Source organism: Vanessa tameamea, chromosome 16 (assembly GCF_037043105.1).
Source record: "Vanessa tameamea isolate UH-Manoa-2023 chromosome 16, ilVanTame1 primary haplotype, whole genome shotgun sequence".
Taxonomy (NCBI): domain Eukaryota; kingdom Metazoa; phylum Arthropoda; class Insecta; order Lepidoptera; family Nymphalidae; genus Vanessa; species Vanessa tameamea.
The window spans coordinates 1,902,998-1,921,494 of NC_087324.1; the positions used below are offsets into that span (position 1 = coordinate 1,902,998).

General features: G+C 36.1%; 1 protein-coding gene across 2 annotated transcripts; it reads left to right on the forward strand.

Moving 5' to 3' along the window:
* Positions 1-4,137: 4,137 nt before the first annotated feature.
* Positions 4,138-18,186, forward strand: Myc. Of its 2 annotated transcripts, none has more exons than XM_026633442.2 (3): positions 4,138-4,432; positions 5,997-6,645; positions 14,620-18,186. In XM_026633442.2, exons 2-3 carry the CDS (start codon positions 6,105-6,107, stop codon positions 15,162-15,164), a joined length of 1,086 nt encoding a protein of 361 aa, XP_026489227.1. In that variant the 5' UTR covers positions 4,138-4,432; positions 5,997-6,104; the 3' UTR covers positions 15,165-18,186. The 2 variants fall into 2 exon arrangements, with proteins under 2 accessions (XP_026489227.1, XP_026489228.1); XM_026633443.2 differs by lacking the exon at positions 4,138-4,432 and adding an exon at positions 5,721-5,909.
* Positions 18,187-18,497: the final 311 nt, after the last annotated feature.

Consider the following 18,497-nt stretch of genomic DNA (forward strand, 5'->3'; position numbering starts at 1 on the left):
AGTTATGGGCGCGAATAATGCAGTTTATTAAAAAAAAAAACAACGTTGCTCCGAAATTCTAAATTTAAAATAACATGTCAAAGTGTGAAAAATAAAATTAGGGTCGCTCAGTAATTATGTTTAATAATAATAATCGTATTTGTAGTTGTAAGATTTTTTTTTATGGTAATAGGTGTGTTTGAGGACGTAAGCAATACCAATTTATTATGGTTTATGATTACCATGAAATATTTCTATCATACATCTTACTTAAAATTTATGATGGTCGAAATACCTATTTTTATAATCTGCTAAAGTACAAAACCTCACGAAAAAATTATGACCTTAGACAACATTTAACATATTTAATATAACATAAAATTAAAAAAAACCACAGATAAACAATAGTTCAAATCAATGATAATCGATGGTTTTCTCTTTAAAATGCTAATTATCTATTTTTTTTTACTACGATAACACTGTTATTTATTATTATTTTTTAGTAAACTACATCGACAAATATTTAAAAAAAATATATGGCATCATGACTGTGAGGTCATCGACACTAAACGTAACAAGCGCAATGTCAGCGTAATATTAGACTTTGCTTGGTATTAAAAATTATATACAATTTATTACAACGAAATGGGATTTAATTTAAAAAATAGATATTTCATTCTTCTATGTTATATTTCGTAATAATCAAAGTTTTTTTTTTATCTTTTTAAGAATTACAAATTATACCTACACTTAGTCGATGACGAAAACATCTAAAGCCTTATTAAATCTTCCTAACAGGTAATCAGTTATAACATAACTATTTTATGATTTGTTACCGTTGACGAGTTTTTAAATGAGCTATAAAAAATATTTCACGCGTTTTATGACTGTCCTTAATAAAAGACAAATTACGACAGGTAATTTTGACCTAATATAAATAATTTGCAGTCAAGTTGATCGATCATAATAAAAACTTATTTGTCAAATTTTATGTGACATATTTCGTCAACCCTAGATAAACATAAACTGAGCGGATTATAACGGACGCTGCCCTATTTAAATAACAATACATTTTTTAATTACCATAAAACATATTCCTTATTCCTTTATCAATAGAGATGCGAATCGCTTAACGGATTCGTCTAGGCAAGATATTGTCTGTCAAACTCGGCTTGCTTCAGCGTCCTTCACTTCCTGCATCTATTTTTTGTTAGGGAAGAGGGTCGAATGAATGTAAAATTAATTGAAGGGTACTTTCACTGAAAGGGTTACGGTTACCGGGGCGCTTGATCTAATTTCTCTACGGCTCTGTAGCGACGTAAGTACTTGGATTAGAGAAAAAATCGATATATCCATTATTATTACTGTTCACATAAAACTGGATTTTTGAAATGTTCTCATAAAATCCGCTTAGAATGATTTAAAGCTTTCGCTATTAGTTGTCTTATACAATTTGCTATCCGCTCGCTTTGCTACACGTGTAAATTACTTAAATATACTTTTTTAATACAACTTCCCTATCCAAACAGCAGACAATAGTTGAGCAATATTAATCAGAGCCGTATGTGATTCACAGGACAGGGAAATGGACATTAATTATATATTTATATCGTAATTTCTATGTGGTGGTTATGTTCGAAATAACCCATAGCTTTAAAGGCCACACATGACCCTAACTCCAACTGCAAATATTGGTAGTAAAACCCAATGAGAAATAAAAAATTGAATTATGTTCGCTGCTTGGCGCATCGCTGTAATATTTTATAATTGTTTCTTTTTTTAATTATCATAATAAATTGAAATATTTTTTTAGGGAATGCATAACTATTAAATAAAAGAAAATTGACGATATTATTTGTATAGGAGTATTTTATAAGTAAAATATAATAATATGTTTGTGCTATTATTATTTTTGTTGTATGCGTCCCATGCACTGTAAACTGTATTATTTTATACGCGATAAACAATCAAAGTATGTCATTTAAAATCAGTGGCGTGTACATGTTAGGATAGGTTGTCATAAATCTAAATTAAATGCACGCAAATATTCCATTCATTGCATTTATTGAAAAAAAAAAATTAAATGCCAAGATACCTTCAACGAGATTTGGTAATTTTTAATTTAACTATTATGTTTTTTAATTGTGGAATACTCAGTATATTAATTTGAATTACACAATAATTTCTATAACATAAACCAAACTTATAGATAGACTTATAAGTATAAAAGATTAGAGCAGTGCAAAGAGCAGAAACAACAAAAACATAAGTATTTTTTATATCTATATTTTGTTATTATTTAATTAATTTATTGAAAGGAAACTACAAGACGAGTCGTCTGAAGGTAAGTTACATCTTGTCCCATCATTTACAAAGGAAATAATTAAAAAGATACATTTAAAAAATTATTTGTTCTGAGCTGTTATGAAATATAAATTCCTGTATTTATTTATATTGTCACTTCAAATCATATTAAGTAAATGTTATTCGGCAGTGAAAAACTTATAAGAGCGATATATATATATATATACATATATATATATATATATATAATTAGACAGATTTATTTTTAAAATGAACCATAGACTACGGTTACGTCTAAGCCAGAATACCTTTATTCCGTACGAGGAGCGCGCATAGTAACAGGCAATAGCACTAAAGACAATTCGTAAATAAAAACAAGTCTTATTCAAAACATTAACTTCTTTAAATTTGTCGAAATAGATTTCTTTTTTTTTACGTGCATTTTTTTTAAATAATTGGGCATTGGCTATGAGTTATACTTTTAAGTAAACGTTACACACAAGTCACTAAAATTGTAAACAATTTTATCGTGACAATTATTTAGTGAAAATAATTGTAATAAAACTATTTATTTATAATTATTAAAAAATATTGTATAAAAATAATCCAATGCAAACACTGAACACTTCTTACGAATAAAATAATATAAAACCTCCTACAGCATTGCGATATATTTTGGCTAATTAAAGATTGATATACGATTGAAGCTTTTATCTTTAGTAAACTTGGAATCGATCGCTGTTAATTGTTATTATTGACATCAAAATAAAAGTTCTTTAGTCGTAACTCGTAATATATTTTACAAAGTTGACGTCGTTGACGAGCGTATTTTTTTTGTTTCTGCGGGAATGCAACGTGAGGAATTTAGGGTCAATGACTCGTTTGGCCGGCAAGTAGGATTGGGTGTACGCATAGATTTAAAATTAAATATGTATTAGACAAATACCTAATTATTTATTGAATCGTAAAATAATGAACGAACCTATTTGTGGTGACTATAAGAATAATAACGACTTAAGTGTCAGAGATTAAAATCTCTGTTTATAATTATTTTAGCGTCATTCAAGATAACTTTACAATTAAGTAATAACTAACTATAGGTATATATTTACACATCTATATTTAAATAAATATATAAATTTATCGTTTTTAAATTTTAATTATAATTTTATAGTTCTTACTTATATTCTAAGATGTTGCATAGTTACATAATAAATTTAAATTAAGTAGACATTGAGTATGCAGGATACCTCTGACCATCGACTAATTGTAATGTTTACGTAGACGCTCACTAATAAATAATACCCTAGCAATTCATCAGAACCACTCAGGTATTTTTGCTTCGCGCCATAAGCCGCCGACTTAGGAATGTCGACCGACTGGCTTCGATATCAGCAGCTGTAAAAAAAACAAAGCGACGTACGCTCTCCCTCGAAGAGGAACAACGGCCGAGTGAAGAGCGAAGCTAAGCTACCTACCGAGCTAGCTCGATTTTCCACCCACAGAAACCGCGTCCGTACGACTAACTTCACACACATCCATATTCCATACGTCTGTGTCGAATGCCGCTGCGCTGATTTCCTTCTTCGTGCACCCCTCCACCCCGCGAGACGCCGGACAACTCGCCTCATTCTCTCTATAATAATTATGAAATCTTGTAAAATTAGTGTTAAGATCTATAAAAGGTTCATCAGGGATACAGTGGATTGAAAATATGATGCAGGACGCGGCGTATTTTCAGAGTATTCGTGAATGGCATCAAATTAGCCGGTGCGGCGTGAGGACGCGAGGGGCGCGGGGCACACGCCGCGTCAGCGCCCGAGCGCCGCCGACCGGCGACCGCTACTCGCTTGCTACCTCGCGCCTCGCCAGACGCCAACTAGTCGTGTTCACGGCGCCACACGAAAAGCACGCGCGGCTCTCCTTAGAACCGGCCCGCACCCGAATAATGTTTCAGTGTTTGACTAACTCAATCGGAGGTCTCGGAAGAAGTACCGTATTTAATTTACACTGTATAACCAACCGCATATTCTCAGTGAGTGTTACGCAGTGCGTGCGGAAAAAACTTTGTCGAAGATTCTGAAGAATCTTGTGTAAAATTGTGTAATTCGCCGGCTGAGGTCGGATCGCGTTTTGCACAAACTTTCTGGTGAGTGATACTAAATTATAATATTATGAGTGTATTAGTGCTAAATATTTTGATTAAATGCGAATGTTTTCGTCGGTGATTGTTCAATTAAGTACGGGTAGATACTTAGATTATTCATTGTAGAAGAGTGGCGGGGCGTTGCCGGCTTCGAACCGCGCTCAGTGGACGTTTCTGCGAAACGCCGGCATCCAAATTCCTAACATCAGTATCGAAGCAATGCAGTAAATATTTTTGCAATAACAAATATTATTTTACAATCACTGACTGTTTGTCATTTTTACTAAATACTTTTGGTGGGTACTTTTTCAGTTTGCCGATGATTATGTTTGATAAATAAATAAAATATTAGTATCTAAAATTAAGACTTCAATATAGAAATTCGATTGCCTAAGTTAAATTTCATATAAAAAAAAATTACATGTAGGTATAAATTTAATATTTTGAAATATTAATAAATATTAAACTTCAAAGGAGTGTTAACCAAACTTCAAAAATTACGGTTATGATAATATTAAAAAATTTAATAATTGATATTAGAAAATACATCGCTTTTATTAAACATTTATTATTTCACAATCTTTCATATGTTAATTTAAAACAATACTATAGTTATATTTTTTGTCGCGGAATGAATTGTTCAAGTCGAATGTACCATGAAAAAGGTTTAGTATTTTTAAAACGTAGAAATGGGATGTCACCCCATTTTTAATAAAAAAATAGTTAATAACGATATAATTTTTATACATAAAATGTCAAATTTTATAAAACGTATAAAATATAGTTATAAAAATGTTTTTCAAAACTCGTTTCTATTTAGCTGTTAAATTTACTCAACGCAAATTTACTTATGTTGTATATTTTTTCAAATATGTTCAATGTTCAAATAAACTATACGTGTACGACAATACGTTTGTTATTGAACAAAATACATATGTATTCTGTATGCATAGGTATATGGCATTCGTAATACTATGGACATAATTATTATGTACTATGTATTTACTAAGGAAAATACAAAATAGCGGGAAAACTACAACTTGCGTTCGTTTTATTTGTAAACATCAGTTTCGCGCCATTATGCACTTGTAAACAAAAGCCATTTTTTTTTATAATTTCTACCTAGCATTGTCGAATTCGCGGAATATCCGCACGCCCTCATCCTCAGGTAGAAAATTAAAAAAAAATACTTAGGAGGGCTCATGGGACAATAGCTAATTGTTGTATGAATTGGGATATGCTTCAAGGCCGATGTACCCTTTAAAACAGTTGTTGCCCCAATCCAGACTTCAGTCTACATTCGGGCTTCAAACAGACCAGTTCATAGTTAACTGTCTAGTAGTGCTAGCGTGTATCCTGTTTGTAAATAACAGGGGTCAACACCCCTCGTGTTTATTTTCTTTTTTTAATCTGAATTTTTACAAATTTACTACGAATTACGCATCGAGGACTTAGAACAATAGGACAGTCACAACAAGTGGTCAATACTTTTTTTTTTGAAATGATTGTATGACATGGTGAAGTCTAGTAATAGTGTTGTATTAAGTGTATTTCTCTTTTGTTGCAGACGGTGTGCGTGGAACCCATCGCGCGCATCGTCCTTGTGATAAGAGGCCACTGTGATATCGACGAGTTCGTCTTAGCTTTAAAACTAGTTAGGCTTTAGTTATACAAAATGTCGACGCCAATCGACGCCCACATACTTCAGTTCGACGTATGGGAGACGCTGGACGAAGAGTCAATGGAGTTGACTCAAACGTCGGAGTTCTGGACTCAAGTGCAATACGAAACTGAAAGATTCGACTTGGTTCCACCGGCGAATTTAACCAACATCTTACAAGACAGCGACGTGGATTGGAGGATTACTGAGACTCCAGAGGAGCATAAAGACAACATAGTGCACCATGATTGCATGTGGGCTGGCTCATGTATAGACTCCGTGCATCCAAGCAACACGTTCGTGCCGTCTGATTTGATAACGGCGACGCCTGGTCAGAGTCTGCTGCGACGGGATACTTCGCCACCCCGACCGGAGACGCCGCCTTCACTGGATGGTGATGAGCATCCGCAGTTCCGACACGCTGTAGACGTAGCCGGCACCGCTCTCCGGCTTTTGCGGGACTCTGCGGCCGTCGCGGCGGACCACTCGTACACCCTCGCTCGTCAGCACTTCGACTGCCTTGGAGTTCAAACACCTTCTGACTCGTGCGAATCAGGTATTTACTTTTTTTTTCTACTGTTTGCTTTTCTTAATGTTTAGAGAAATCTTAGTATTTTATAATAATTGTTAATTTACGCTGATGTAATCTAATATAATCGATAAAATACGATCGTGACACCGAATTCATGTTATAAAATTTATGTCGGTCGCTTTAATATGTCAGAACGATGTTGGTCGGATTTAAAATTTAAATGTAGCGGACATTTCAGGGACGCGTTGACTTATCGAAAATCGTACTATCTATTGACACCTCACTGTTACCGCGTTACAAAGTCTAAAATATAACTCGTCAGTTTTTCAACTCGGCTTTTAATTAATAATAATGTATAATCATGATTGGAAATACTAATAAAAAAAATACGGTAAGATATTCGCAAAGAATAACTTGTAATATTTCAAAGCGCAAGGCTGTTATTTACTAGTAAACCCTACGAAAGTTGTACTAACTAGTAATCGGGGATTGAAGAATACGGCAAGATGGGAGCGGGTCGTGACTCTCAGGACGCAGGCGTCGCGACAAGAGCGCGGGAAACTGCGTATCGACCGCGGCCCCTTCCCTACCCCCCGTCCCACCGTCTAGACGCACCCGCTTCCGGAACCTTCGCCTTCGACCTTGAACGTCTCAACCTTCCTTAATATCCCGACCGTCTTATCCTGAGATTGACTTGTTTAATTGGTTTTAATGCCGACTTCAGCTCCCGTCCTTTTCCCGGGACTACAGAGGTCGCAGGAACGTCGACCGGGACGTCCCGACATTGACGCATCCCGGTCCTGGGGTTAAGGTTAACATCCTCGCAGTCTGGACGACCAATAAAAATGATGAACGTGTTACCAAAAGTTAATATCTATCGTTTGAATTTCGATTCGAATTTTAAAAGATATAATGTTCTAGTGTTCGATTGAATCATTTACGTTACTAAAACCTGCCTTTGGAAAGTATAGATTTATCTCAGGAACAGTTCGGTCACGCTTGAATGGGTGCATTGAAATAGTTAAATCCGAACGCGTATAGGAGAATGTCTTGTTAGAAAATATTCTCTTAATTTCATTAAAAAAATTTGAAAGTCATGAAACAATGGAAAGCGTGATACCGTAACGCGCCTTTTAATTTGCGTTTTATTTTAAGTACTTACGACCTTAGGCAAATATGTCGCAGACATTACGAGTACATGCAACATTACAACTACATTGTGTCTAAATCGTTTCTGCACTAGCTCCATAGCTGATAGCTCAGCGTAAGGTCGCGATGGATTTATGTTCGCACATCGCTCATAACTTCATAAATGCTCTTTTTATACGTATTCAATATAATCTAAACTAGGCAATCGAATACCTAATTGCATGTTATAAATAAATCGAGGTTTGCATTCTCGGCGAGTCTCAGCTCGTCCGATCCGTTATTCGTATAAGAATGCAACGGAATGAAATGGAATCTCATTGAAGTTGAGCTCGCGGCTCGCCGGACCGGTTTGAGACGCGGTACTGCCATGTCTAGTCCGGACGGATGACAATTTGATAGACGGCTATATCTCGGAAACATCCATTAAAGCTCATAATTACAATTCTTTACGAATATCGATTAAAACCGGAACGGCACAGCACTGTCTGGCGAGCGCGGGAAATTTTACGACGCACGCGGTGTATTACCGCGCGTAACCGTCGAAGTATCGTCGAAGTTATCACATTTTTCCGCCGTAGTACCTACCTATGTTCTGTAAATACGTGTACATTTTATCGGTCTGATTTTACAGCGCTTTATTTACCTACTGTTAATCGCCGGGCGCTTGACAATAAATCATCTTTATTAACAAACGTTGAACGTAGTAGCGTCGACGATTCTTTGAGAATAACGTTTCGTTTTATTTGAAATCGTAAAGTTCCTGTAAAAGTTTTGCAACGCGGCGGTTGTGCTGTTATTATTAACGCGGGTAACCTAATAGACTCTGGACTGATAAGCGCTAGGTGCTTTTGACCCGCATATTATCTTGATAGATTGCGCGTTCGCAAACATGATTTATGACATTTAAATTCTCGTTCCCGTTAAGTAGGTGATTTAAGTGGGGCGACTTATGGATATTGTCAGTTTCTTTAAGGTTATTCAGGCCGTGAGATCCGGTTCTGCCCCAAACAGTATCAATCAGTGGCGGGCCGCAAGCATTCCAATTGCAATATTGAATTAAACCGCCCATTTTTTGTAACGACTATTTCCCAGCTGATCATATTCAATCTGACATAACATTTTTTCACTTCTGTTGCAATTCAATCTCGTACGACTACGTAAAAACAAACTACCGAGTGTTTTATTTAGATAAGGGCTTGTTCTAACATGGTTCTAAATTAAAAGGCTAATTGCTAGTAACGGTTGAATGGAGTTAATTTTTTAATCTGATATGCTTATTGGGTCCCTGAGTATTTATCGATCTTATTCAATATAGGATTTTACATTTTATCAACTAGCTAACCGTAATAAATGGCCTCGGGCGCGTAGTTAAAGCAATTTGAACGGTTACATTAGGTATTTCAAGCTGCGACCTACATATTGTATTACTTAGTGCCTAACCTAGCCTTAACTCTGTTACTAACTGCCTGTCACATTCGCAGGGCCCATGTGTGTCCTATTCAGATCTGCAACACATACGAATCGCATAATCTCGCAATACTTACACCGGCTTGCAGCCACATTCTCATTATGTAAGGCCGATCTAGATACGGACGTATGTATAGGCTCTGTGACAAATTCCTCGGTGTCGTTTTATTTTACTGTTTTATCACGAAAAAAAAACTTTAATTTGCTACTTTATCGTCGCCAAGCTCTGATAAGTGTATTCACCACGCCTCGCCTGTTAAATTAAATTTATATGTTAAATATATATACGAAGTAATATAGTGGAAATGACCTTGTATTTATCGTACGACTGAGATATTTGAAACCTATCAGCCTGTAAATAAGTCGATTCGCGTTCGAGATGTTTGAAATACTAGGTCAATATGCGATTGTAGATAGAAATTCCTGTTACTCGTTCGTCGAGTATGACCGGCGTTCACATTATCAATAAAATCGATATATCGAGTGAATAATCGAAATATATATGTTAAAGCGTTCGGAATCGATTTATACAGTGTAGAATCAACGGACGGTTGTGTCAATAGTGACGATGCCTTATTGGCCTCTGCGTGGCCTTCGTGAATCAACTATCAATGACGATAACAATATTACAGCGTGTCACACTAACATAAATTTGTATTGTCTTATCAAGAAAAACGTCTTAAAAATACAACTGAAGCATGATACTCGACACGGTAACAAGATAATAAAAGTATTCACCTTGATCTCGCCGTTTTGAATTTTTAGAAATAATAAAATATAAAATTTTATCGTATTCGTTAATTTTCCATCGCAACATAAATTAGTCGTGTCCTTCGCGACTCATTGATTGATACGACGTAACAACCTTTAACACCTTTAGCGTTTGTTTAAGAAACTTAAGACGCTTATTGCTATTTTGAATGTATATTTATGTTAAGGTAATTTTCCTTGAATACATTTTTAGTACGTCAAATAGTACGGTGTAACTACGTAAAACATCTACGCGAACACGTTTGAATAAATTATAGCACAAAAATGCAGTACCAAGACGTCATAGAACATTTTTCTACTAAATTCACCGTTTGTTAGGGGAAAAAATAGGTAATAAAACCAATTTAAGAACTTCGCATAATATTTTTTCATTGAATATTTTGAATTATTCACTGAATTATTAATGATAATAATTTGACATCGATAATGGGTGTGGTCTTTGATAGACAAAAATGGTTATTAATGACGCAAGATTAACCAGTTTTATACATGAAAAAATAATAATCCGGAAATATAACTGCGGTCGACAAGATGAGATGTCGTATGTCTCGACTACTGCGCTATGTGACATTTTATTTTGATAGGTCAATGCTAGGCTTTGTATTATAATTAATTTAACTTGGTAACAAAAAAATTTAGTCCATTATGCATGCGATTTTCGTCATTAACGCTTTTGGCCAATTTATGTGCATAAACTATTGTTTTACATTTATTTCAAAAGATTTGTTTTAATTAATTTGTCCTTTGTAAAATTCGGTATCGAAATTTAAATTTTGGCACAAAAGAATAATTTTTATTATCATATTCATTGTTTACAAAGTCCCTTGAATTCATTACTAACATTATAAATTGTGGATCGGCCCATCGAAACAGAAGTTTTTACGCACACGCGCGCGTCCATGAACTTCCGCACGAACCTCGTCAAGGCCGCATTAAACCAATCGATTCGCCATAAATTACCACCGCCTATTATAGCAGGCACCCAGTCTCAAGTAGTTACCACAACAGAGATGACCGACTTTTCTTAGTTGCGTAATATGCCAGAAATACCTATACGGCCGCATGTAGGCCGCCGGTTTAAAAGTTCCTTCGTATACGTATATGGGTGGACTGTCCGCTATGCTAAACTAGCGCGGGTGTGAGCGAGCGCTTAGGTCTCTTAACACCGAGGAAGCTATAATTTTATCTTATCTTTTAATTAAAAATAAGACGTTTCCGCTTGAATGAAAAAAGATAATTGGGCACGTTTCCTGTAATAATTATTAAACAACGGCTTAGGAACTGGCACGGCCTCTCCTATTCTAATTAGCATCGGCTACATCCTATCAGATACACGTACAGGTGGTTATTAAATTATAAGTAACGCGACTTATCAGGTGAAGGCAAAGTTATAAAAACTCAAGGACAGATGTTTCGCCTTTTATCATAACGTTCTTATCAGTCGTAAGAAATTCTTACGCAATCGTTACAAAATATGCTATTGCCCATTTAATGGTCGTCATTTTGTCAAATGATAATCAAAGCCCTATAATATAACCTGCTTGAAAGTTTGTTGTAGTTCTAAAAAATGCTCCGTCATTTCCTCGTAACCGTTGCAGCGTTAGTCCATTAGGCCGTCTCGATGCAGCTCTCAAATAAGTTTTTTTATTTTATTTTTTTCAAAATACGGCGGCTTTATCAAACAGCCTGTATAAGATGGCGTGAGCCGCGAGCGCGTCACGATAATTTTTAATTATCGCTCTCAAATGCCAGTGAACTTGGCCTCGGATCGTGGCCAGCGGAGCGTGTGGCTTCCGTCTTAACAGGTAACACCTGACGACATCATTGTATTGCGTTCCATTCTGGATAGCACGGCCACTGTCGAGACTAACACAACCCTTCCTAACACTTACCTAACTATGAACATATTGAAACAATCCAAATCAAAACGGAAAGATTTCACCACATTGAAGCCCCTGCTAAATCTTTGGTGCAACTTGTTATAATTTTAAACTTATAATGGTATTTTCCAAGTTGTTAGGGGAGATTTTGCCCATTAAATTCTGGCGAAATGGCGACTAATGCCAATCGCCTTGCTCGCTTAATTAAACAATCTTCTAAAGATCGCGAACTTTCTCTCAAGACGTCCTACACGGATATAATTTACGGTATAGCATAAATTTTTTTAGTGACGATCATATCGGTCCTCTTTTCAAATGACTCATAGATAATGCGGATCGTAATTGAAGCATATTTTGTTTTAAAAAAAAAACATGAAATGACTCCATAGCATAGACATTATTTAAATTAAAATTTGTACTTTCTTGTGTCTATTTTAAGCTCTATGCTCTACGACGCGAAATGAAACTTGAACAAACTTTTCGTCGCGAATGTAATTGGAATAACATTGTTTGCAAACATTTGGTTTCGTTAAGTGTTACGTAATTAAGGAAGTTGTATTGACGCCGAGCACATCTTTTGTTCAGGGAACTGTTGATAACATCTCATTAATTGTTCAATTGAGTTTAGAACTATTGCGACTAATTATGTCTACGGTGTCTCGTTGCGAACGGTATGCGGTTAACTGCGAATCTATGACTCATTGTATTTCTCACGGTAAGACAGACGGTACATAGAACTTGTGACTAATCACATCTCGAGTTGGGGAGCCGAGTATGAAAGGAGTAATTCAACTGATTCAATATCATGTTTATTTTTACTTATCTTTTAGCATTATAAGATGCTATCGGGAAACGATGCTCCTCAACGAGATTTTATGGCCGAACCGTAACTAAACTTAAATTTAGAACTTGATGTTCCCGTGTAGTCTAAACAGACTATACAAAGATTGTAATAAGACGCTCGTCTCGGATACTGGCAGTTTTACCACGTTCCGAAGTCGGCAGACAATAAAAAGCGGATTATCTGTAGTAAGGTTTAGAAATGGAGCGGCGGTAGATCAGAGAGCCGTATCTCGAGTGATGTCGATATAATAGATATGCACTAGACCGGAGCCTGGCGCACAATACGGGGCGTATCGCTTACACGCAGAGCTGAAACAAATACTCTCGAGCGTCCGTTAATCGCGTCGACGCCAGAGAAAGAGAAAATCGACTCCCAACACAATGGATCCTCCACGCCTACATTTAGACGTCATGTGAGCCGTGTTTGACGACAGGCGCCAACGCGGGACAGAATTAGATCGACGCGCCACCGCGATAAGCATACGCGTAACTATGCGGAAATCAAATAAAAAGATCGCGTTGGTGTGTAAATTTATCGTCACTTTGGTCGATTATGCGTTTTTTCCAACTGCGTATTTGCAAATTAACGTGCGTCCCTGAATCGTGCGCCGTTTTGTAATCGAACAGCTGCCCACGTAACTTGTTTCTATTTTCAGTAGTTAGGATGTAATCAGAAATTCTCGGCCAGTGTTTAACGACTCCTAGCTAGCGGAGCCGAGTCGGGCGACTTTAATCACAATGAGTCGCTGACATAATTATTTGTTAGTGTAACCGGATAGTGCGGTTGCATACGATGATTTCCGCGAAACTTACAGCGTGGAGTAAATACGACACGGCCGAATAACTGCTCTACTACATCCGTAGTCGAACACGATGCCTTTACCCACTTACTACTTACCTCACTCATTCATAGAAATACAATGTCGCCTTTATGCCGCCCTCGGCAGCATTTTCGCAGCAATGCGATCATTGCAAAACTATGGAATTCAGGTCGAGTTTCCGTTGGCATAGAATTACAACTTAACAATAATATATTTAATCTATATTCTAAACAATAATTATCCTGTACATTTGGGAGTTTTAGCCCTGTGGCTTTTGCTCTAGAAAAAGCAGGTATATAATATTAGGGAGGCGCCCGTGTTGAGGCAGTTACCATTGACGCCACCAACTCCGTACGTCTGCCACATACATTTAATTTTATTATTTTATGTATTCCGAAGCCTTCAAAATAAACTTAGTTTAAAAAAAAAAAGCAATATAATATGTTTATATAAATATGAAGTATCAATTTTTTAACGAAATGATGCTTATTCCGTGTCAATAAAAAGATTAAGAGGAAACTAATACAATACGGCTATATTGATGCCGGAAAGCGTGTCCACCGGTTGATATCCGAACGTCCATTGAGTGTGGACGCTGCGGCAGAAACCGCGCACGCGCTTTAGTTTTGGCGCGAATAGGCGTGACGTCAGGCGTCTGGATCGATGTCGACAGACGCTGCGGTAGTACGACGGGGTCGACGCCCTCCCCCCTTCCCCACACCTACAGCCCCCCAGCCACCTGACTACTGCAATCGCATCCCGCCTCGGCTACATCTAGTCCTGCACTCGTATATCTATATAGGCGCCGCTATGACAATCGCCCGCCTTTTATGGTGATGCGAACGTAATGAACGCACTATGAATGAAAGTATGCGAGATATGTAACGGTTAATGCGGGTTTTATTTATAAAACTATAAAAATAAGGTATATTTCTAGATATTTTGATGATAAAGCTAACGACAATTCATTAGGTGATAATTTAAAATAGTTTTAAGAATAACGAGTTAGAAGGACAAATTCTTTGTAAATATACATTTTTTTCTAAACACATTCTCTATTGTTGCAGAGGAGGAAATCGATGTGGTGTCACTTGGGACTTCACAACAACCACTGGCCTCAACATCGCAATTGCGTGTGGACTCTTTGCCACGAGTGCCTTCCGTCCAGGAACGGCATCATATACAGTGTACCGTTGAGAACGTTATGACGAGACCACCCGCTAGAAAACGTCTAATACCACCAACGACTATGCCATCGGCCTCAGTGCCCCGTCGGCGGAGAGGTCCCGGCAGAAGAGGTCGCTCTAACACCGACACGGATTCGGAAGCAGAATCCCCTGAAATCGAGCGCCGTTCGATCCATAACGATATGGAACGCTTAAGACGTATCGGTCTCAAAAACCTCTTCGATGAACTAAAGAAGCAAATCCCTGCCACTAGAGACAAGGAGCGAGCGCCGAAAGTAGTGATTCTGCGAGAGGCCGCTTCCCTCTGCCGCAAACTACGAGACGAGGAGCTAGAGAGGGAGTACCTTAAAAAGCAGCAGAACAAATTGGTAGCCAAATTGAAAAAACTGCGGACGATGTTAGCGTCACGTTATCGCCCGTACTGAGCGTCGTGTGTGAAACACTGGTGACCGTTTCGTTTGAGAGGCCCGGTCTTCTCCTCGCGACTCTTATGGACTGGTAACTTTCTATTAAGTCATGGAAACGTACGCGTGCGTACGTTAGGACTTGTACAATAGGTACTGCGACGAATGTCCTGATGTCTTCGTCGCGGCCGTTTGATTGCAATCGATCTCTTCGCAACGAAGTCGTATTGTAGTTGTATATTATCAGCTTTTACGGCTTACTCTGCTTCTGTGAGGATGCGCGTTAATGTAGTCGTGCCACGATAACCGCGGGTTTGTTTTGCTCAAACGACTTTTTGCAGTGCCAAAGTGAGCCATAAAGCTGCTTTCTATAAATCCAACGTCTTCAGTAAACTTCTTAAATAGTTACAGACTGCTTTGTGAACTAGTAGACTGGTTTTACCTCTGAAATGTTTTTTAATTCACTAAAAGTAATTTATCGTTGACATACTGCAGACAGACAATCATGTTGATCAAAATGTCTTCAATGTTTTATGTTTCGACAGTGATTAGTGTTTTTTACTGAACCCTCTCTTGAGTAAGTAACGATAGGCCGTGCACTAATAGCGGTGCGTTTTGAATCGCACTTCGTGAATACTGTAAATTAGATTGGTAGAGTGACGATAGTCTTGAATTTATTAGTTAGGCTGGCAGAAGGTTGTTGTTGGCTTTACGGAAAGTTCTAGAGGCGCTGGCCACTATATATGTTTTCGGCCCGGTTCGTAGGATTTTCTTTTTATCCCGCGTCTCGACGTTAAAATCCGCGAGAGCAGGGTAGTGATATCAATATTGTTTTAACTTGATATTATTATAAGTGTACACTTAGATTAGTTCGCTTACGGTTTTTTGTAGTGTTTTTGTTATTTTGTAAATTTTAACACTTTTAATGTTTTTTTTTTTTTAATATACGTCGCGCAATTAACTCAGATCACTGTAAAATAAAACATCTTTGTGAAATTTTCGACAACTTGGACCATTTTCGAGCTAATTCTTATACGTTAATATTGCACCTTTATAAAATGCATTTCATAACACAATTGTTTATATTATTGTATGAATGAATATATCATAAAATGGCGTGCGACTAATTGTTTTCGCGCCTTTTTTTCATAGTGATGCCACAGACAAAAACAGCAAACAAATGGACAATCGAAAATAATTAGTATGCGCGTTAAAAGGTGAATAAATTTGCACTTTCATTATTGACTATTGTATATGTATCATAATTATTACTTTGCTTTAGTGTATACAGATTTTATTTTATCCATATGGATAGTAATATGGACGCAATAATAGAATGGATTTTTTTTTAAACTTAGTTAAGTTACTAACTTTGATTCAGTGAAAATAATAATCTCAGTGACAAATGTCCGTTCATTAAAAATAGACTGTGTATTTTGATAATAACATCATGACCTACGATTACAGTTCGCCCGTATTGGGCTTTAACATAAAAATAACCACGAAATAGTTCCTCATAGTACCTACTAATAGAAAATTTGCATTTTCTTTATTATTACGTATATTATATTTTATTGCAGTAAGTTAGTGATGTACTCGCGATAGTTATGATAAAGTTGAAAGCGAAAGCCTGGCTGGAAATATTAATTTTAAGCCGGACTGGATTTGGCATAGATTATAAATATATAATGGACGCCGTTTTTTGTTCTGGTCAGGCTTTTCAAAGGTTGATGTTTTATCATGCACATGGTCAGCAGAATTGTACGTTTGAAGGCTTTAATTGTGTGCGGAATGTGCCTTGCTGTGTACATATACATATATAGATAATATTAGGTTTATACTCGAATTAGTTGCAAGAAATATTTTTTTGTGAGAAATATTATTGTAGGGATATAGTGTTGTTCTTATAAGTAAAGTAGTGGTACACGAGGAGGTTTATATTTATCGTGTTAAAGATTCGCAGTTTATCTTCCACTAGGCGTATAATGTACATAATAGGAACTAGATCATAGATGTATGTCATCTTTTTTTTTATAAACAAGTTTTTTTTTTTCTAGTAATTGTTTAATTTTTTCATAACTGGAGAGTTACGAATTCTCGAATGTTGTACCTGCATTTAATTTTTTTTTTTTGTTAATCTTGACATAAATAATAAAGATAATAATGATTTAGTTATTTTAAAGTAACATTGGTTTCATACGGTGTTTAATGGAAAATAACGTTTACATAAGGAAAAGTCAGTAAGTTAATGGTATAATATTAGTAAGAAATGACAGCTTTATATTTGGTAGGACAGATCGAGATAATTAAAGCGAAAGCAATGCACATTATTTGTGACAAGGCACATTTCCACCACTGCCAAATGGAAAATATGAATAGAAAAAAAAAAATACATAGCAACTTTGGTTTTGTATATTTTATAAATAAGGTTGGGATGATTAAGTCATGTTATAGTTTAATTTTTATTACTTTTTCTTTGTATAGTATCCTTATGTAAGGTGGAACATCTAACCGTCACCTGCGGATTGAGACCAGTCGAGAGATGTAGAGATTTTATAAACCGATTGGTTTTCTTTTGTTTAAAATGTCGGGAAACGATGACGTTCAGATCCCGCGATTCGCAGGTGACGGTTGCTTGTACGCCGCTACAGAGAATGCAGGATGCAAAATAGATTCCGCCTAACATTAATGTTGCACTTTGCAATCTTTGAAGCGGCGTTTTAAATTACAAAAACACATTTGTACTTACCACGTCTGAGTTTTTTTTGGATACTATTATTATGAGGAGAAAAGTTTTTTGGTTTTTGTTCCTTAATTATGTGTATCAAAACCTTAAGATAATCATTAAATATGGAAATAAATGATAAGTCGGAATGTGCAGAGCTCAGAAACAGTTGGCTATTAGATTGTGATTTTTATACTTTTTTGGTATATCCGGGGGGATGGTTAAATTGACGTTCAGATTCTGTGATTTTTTTGTACCTGGGTGGTACTGTTGGGGTACTGTTTCTTAAACTCTGCTTAGTTCGACTGAAAAAAAATATATTATGATTTTTATTTAAATACTTCCCTTTTAATTATAAGTTTGACCTACATAATTACTTTTATTAATTACTACATTAATAAAATGAAATGAATACTTAATACGTTTGCCAGTACTTTTCATATTTAAATCACACAATTAAAATAAAAAATTCTAATTAATATAGAAACTAAGAGATTTAATTAGTATTCAAATTATATTTTCAATATAAATTTTAAAAAATAGGCTAATTATTTGAGTAAGCGATTCTTAAATTATTTCCTATAGAAAATGATGAACTGAATTAAATTAATGACAGCCAAGGTATATTT

What these genes read in the sequence shown, in the direction of transcription:
- Myc (XM_026633442.2), top strand. Translation starts at nt 6,105, where the DNA reads ATGTCGACGCCAATCGACGCCCACATACTTCAGTTCGACGTATGGGAG. An exon ending in TTCTGACTCGTGCGAATCAG is followed by an intron (nt 6,646 to 14,619) that starts GTATTTACTTTT and finishes CTATTGTTGCAG; the next exon opens with AGGAGGAAATCGATGTGGTG.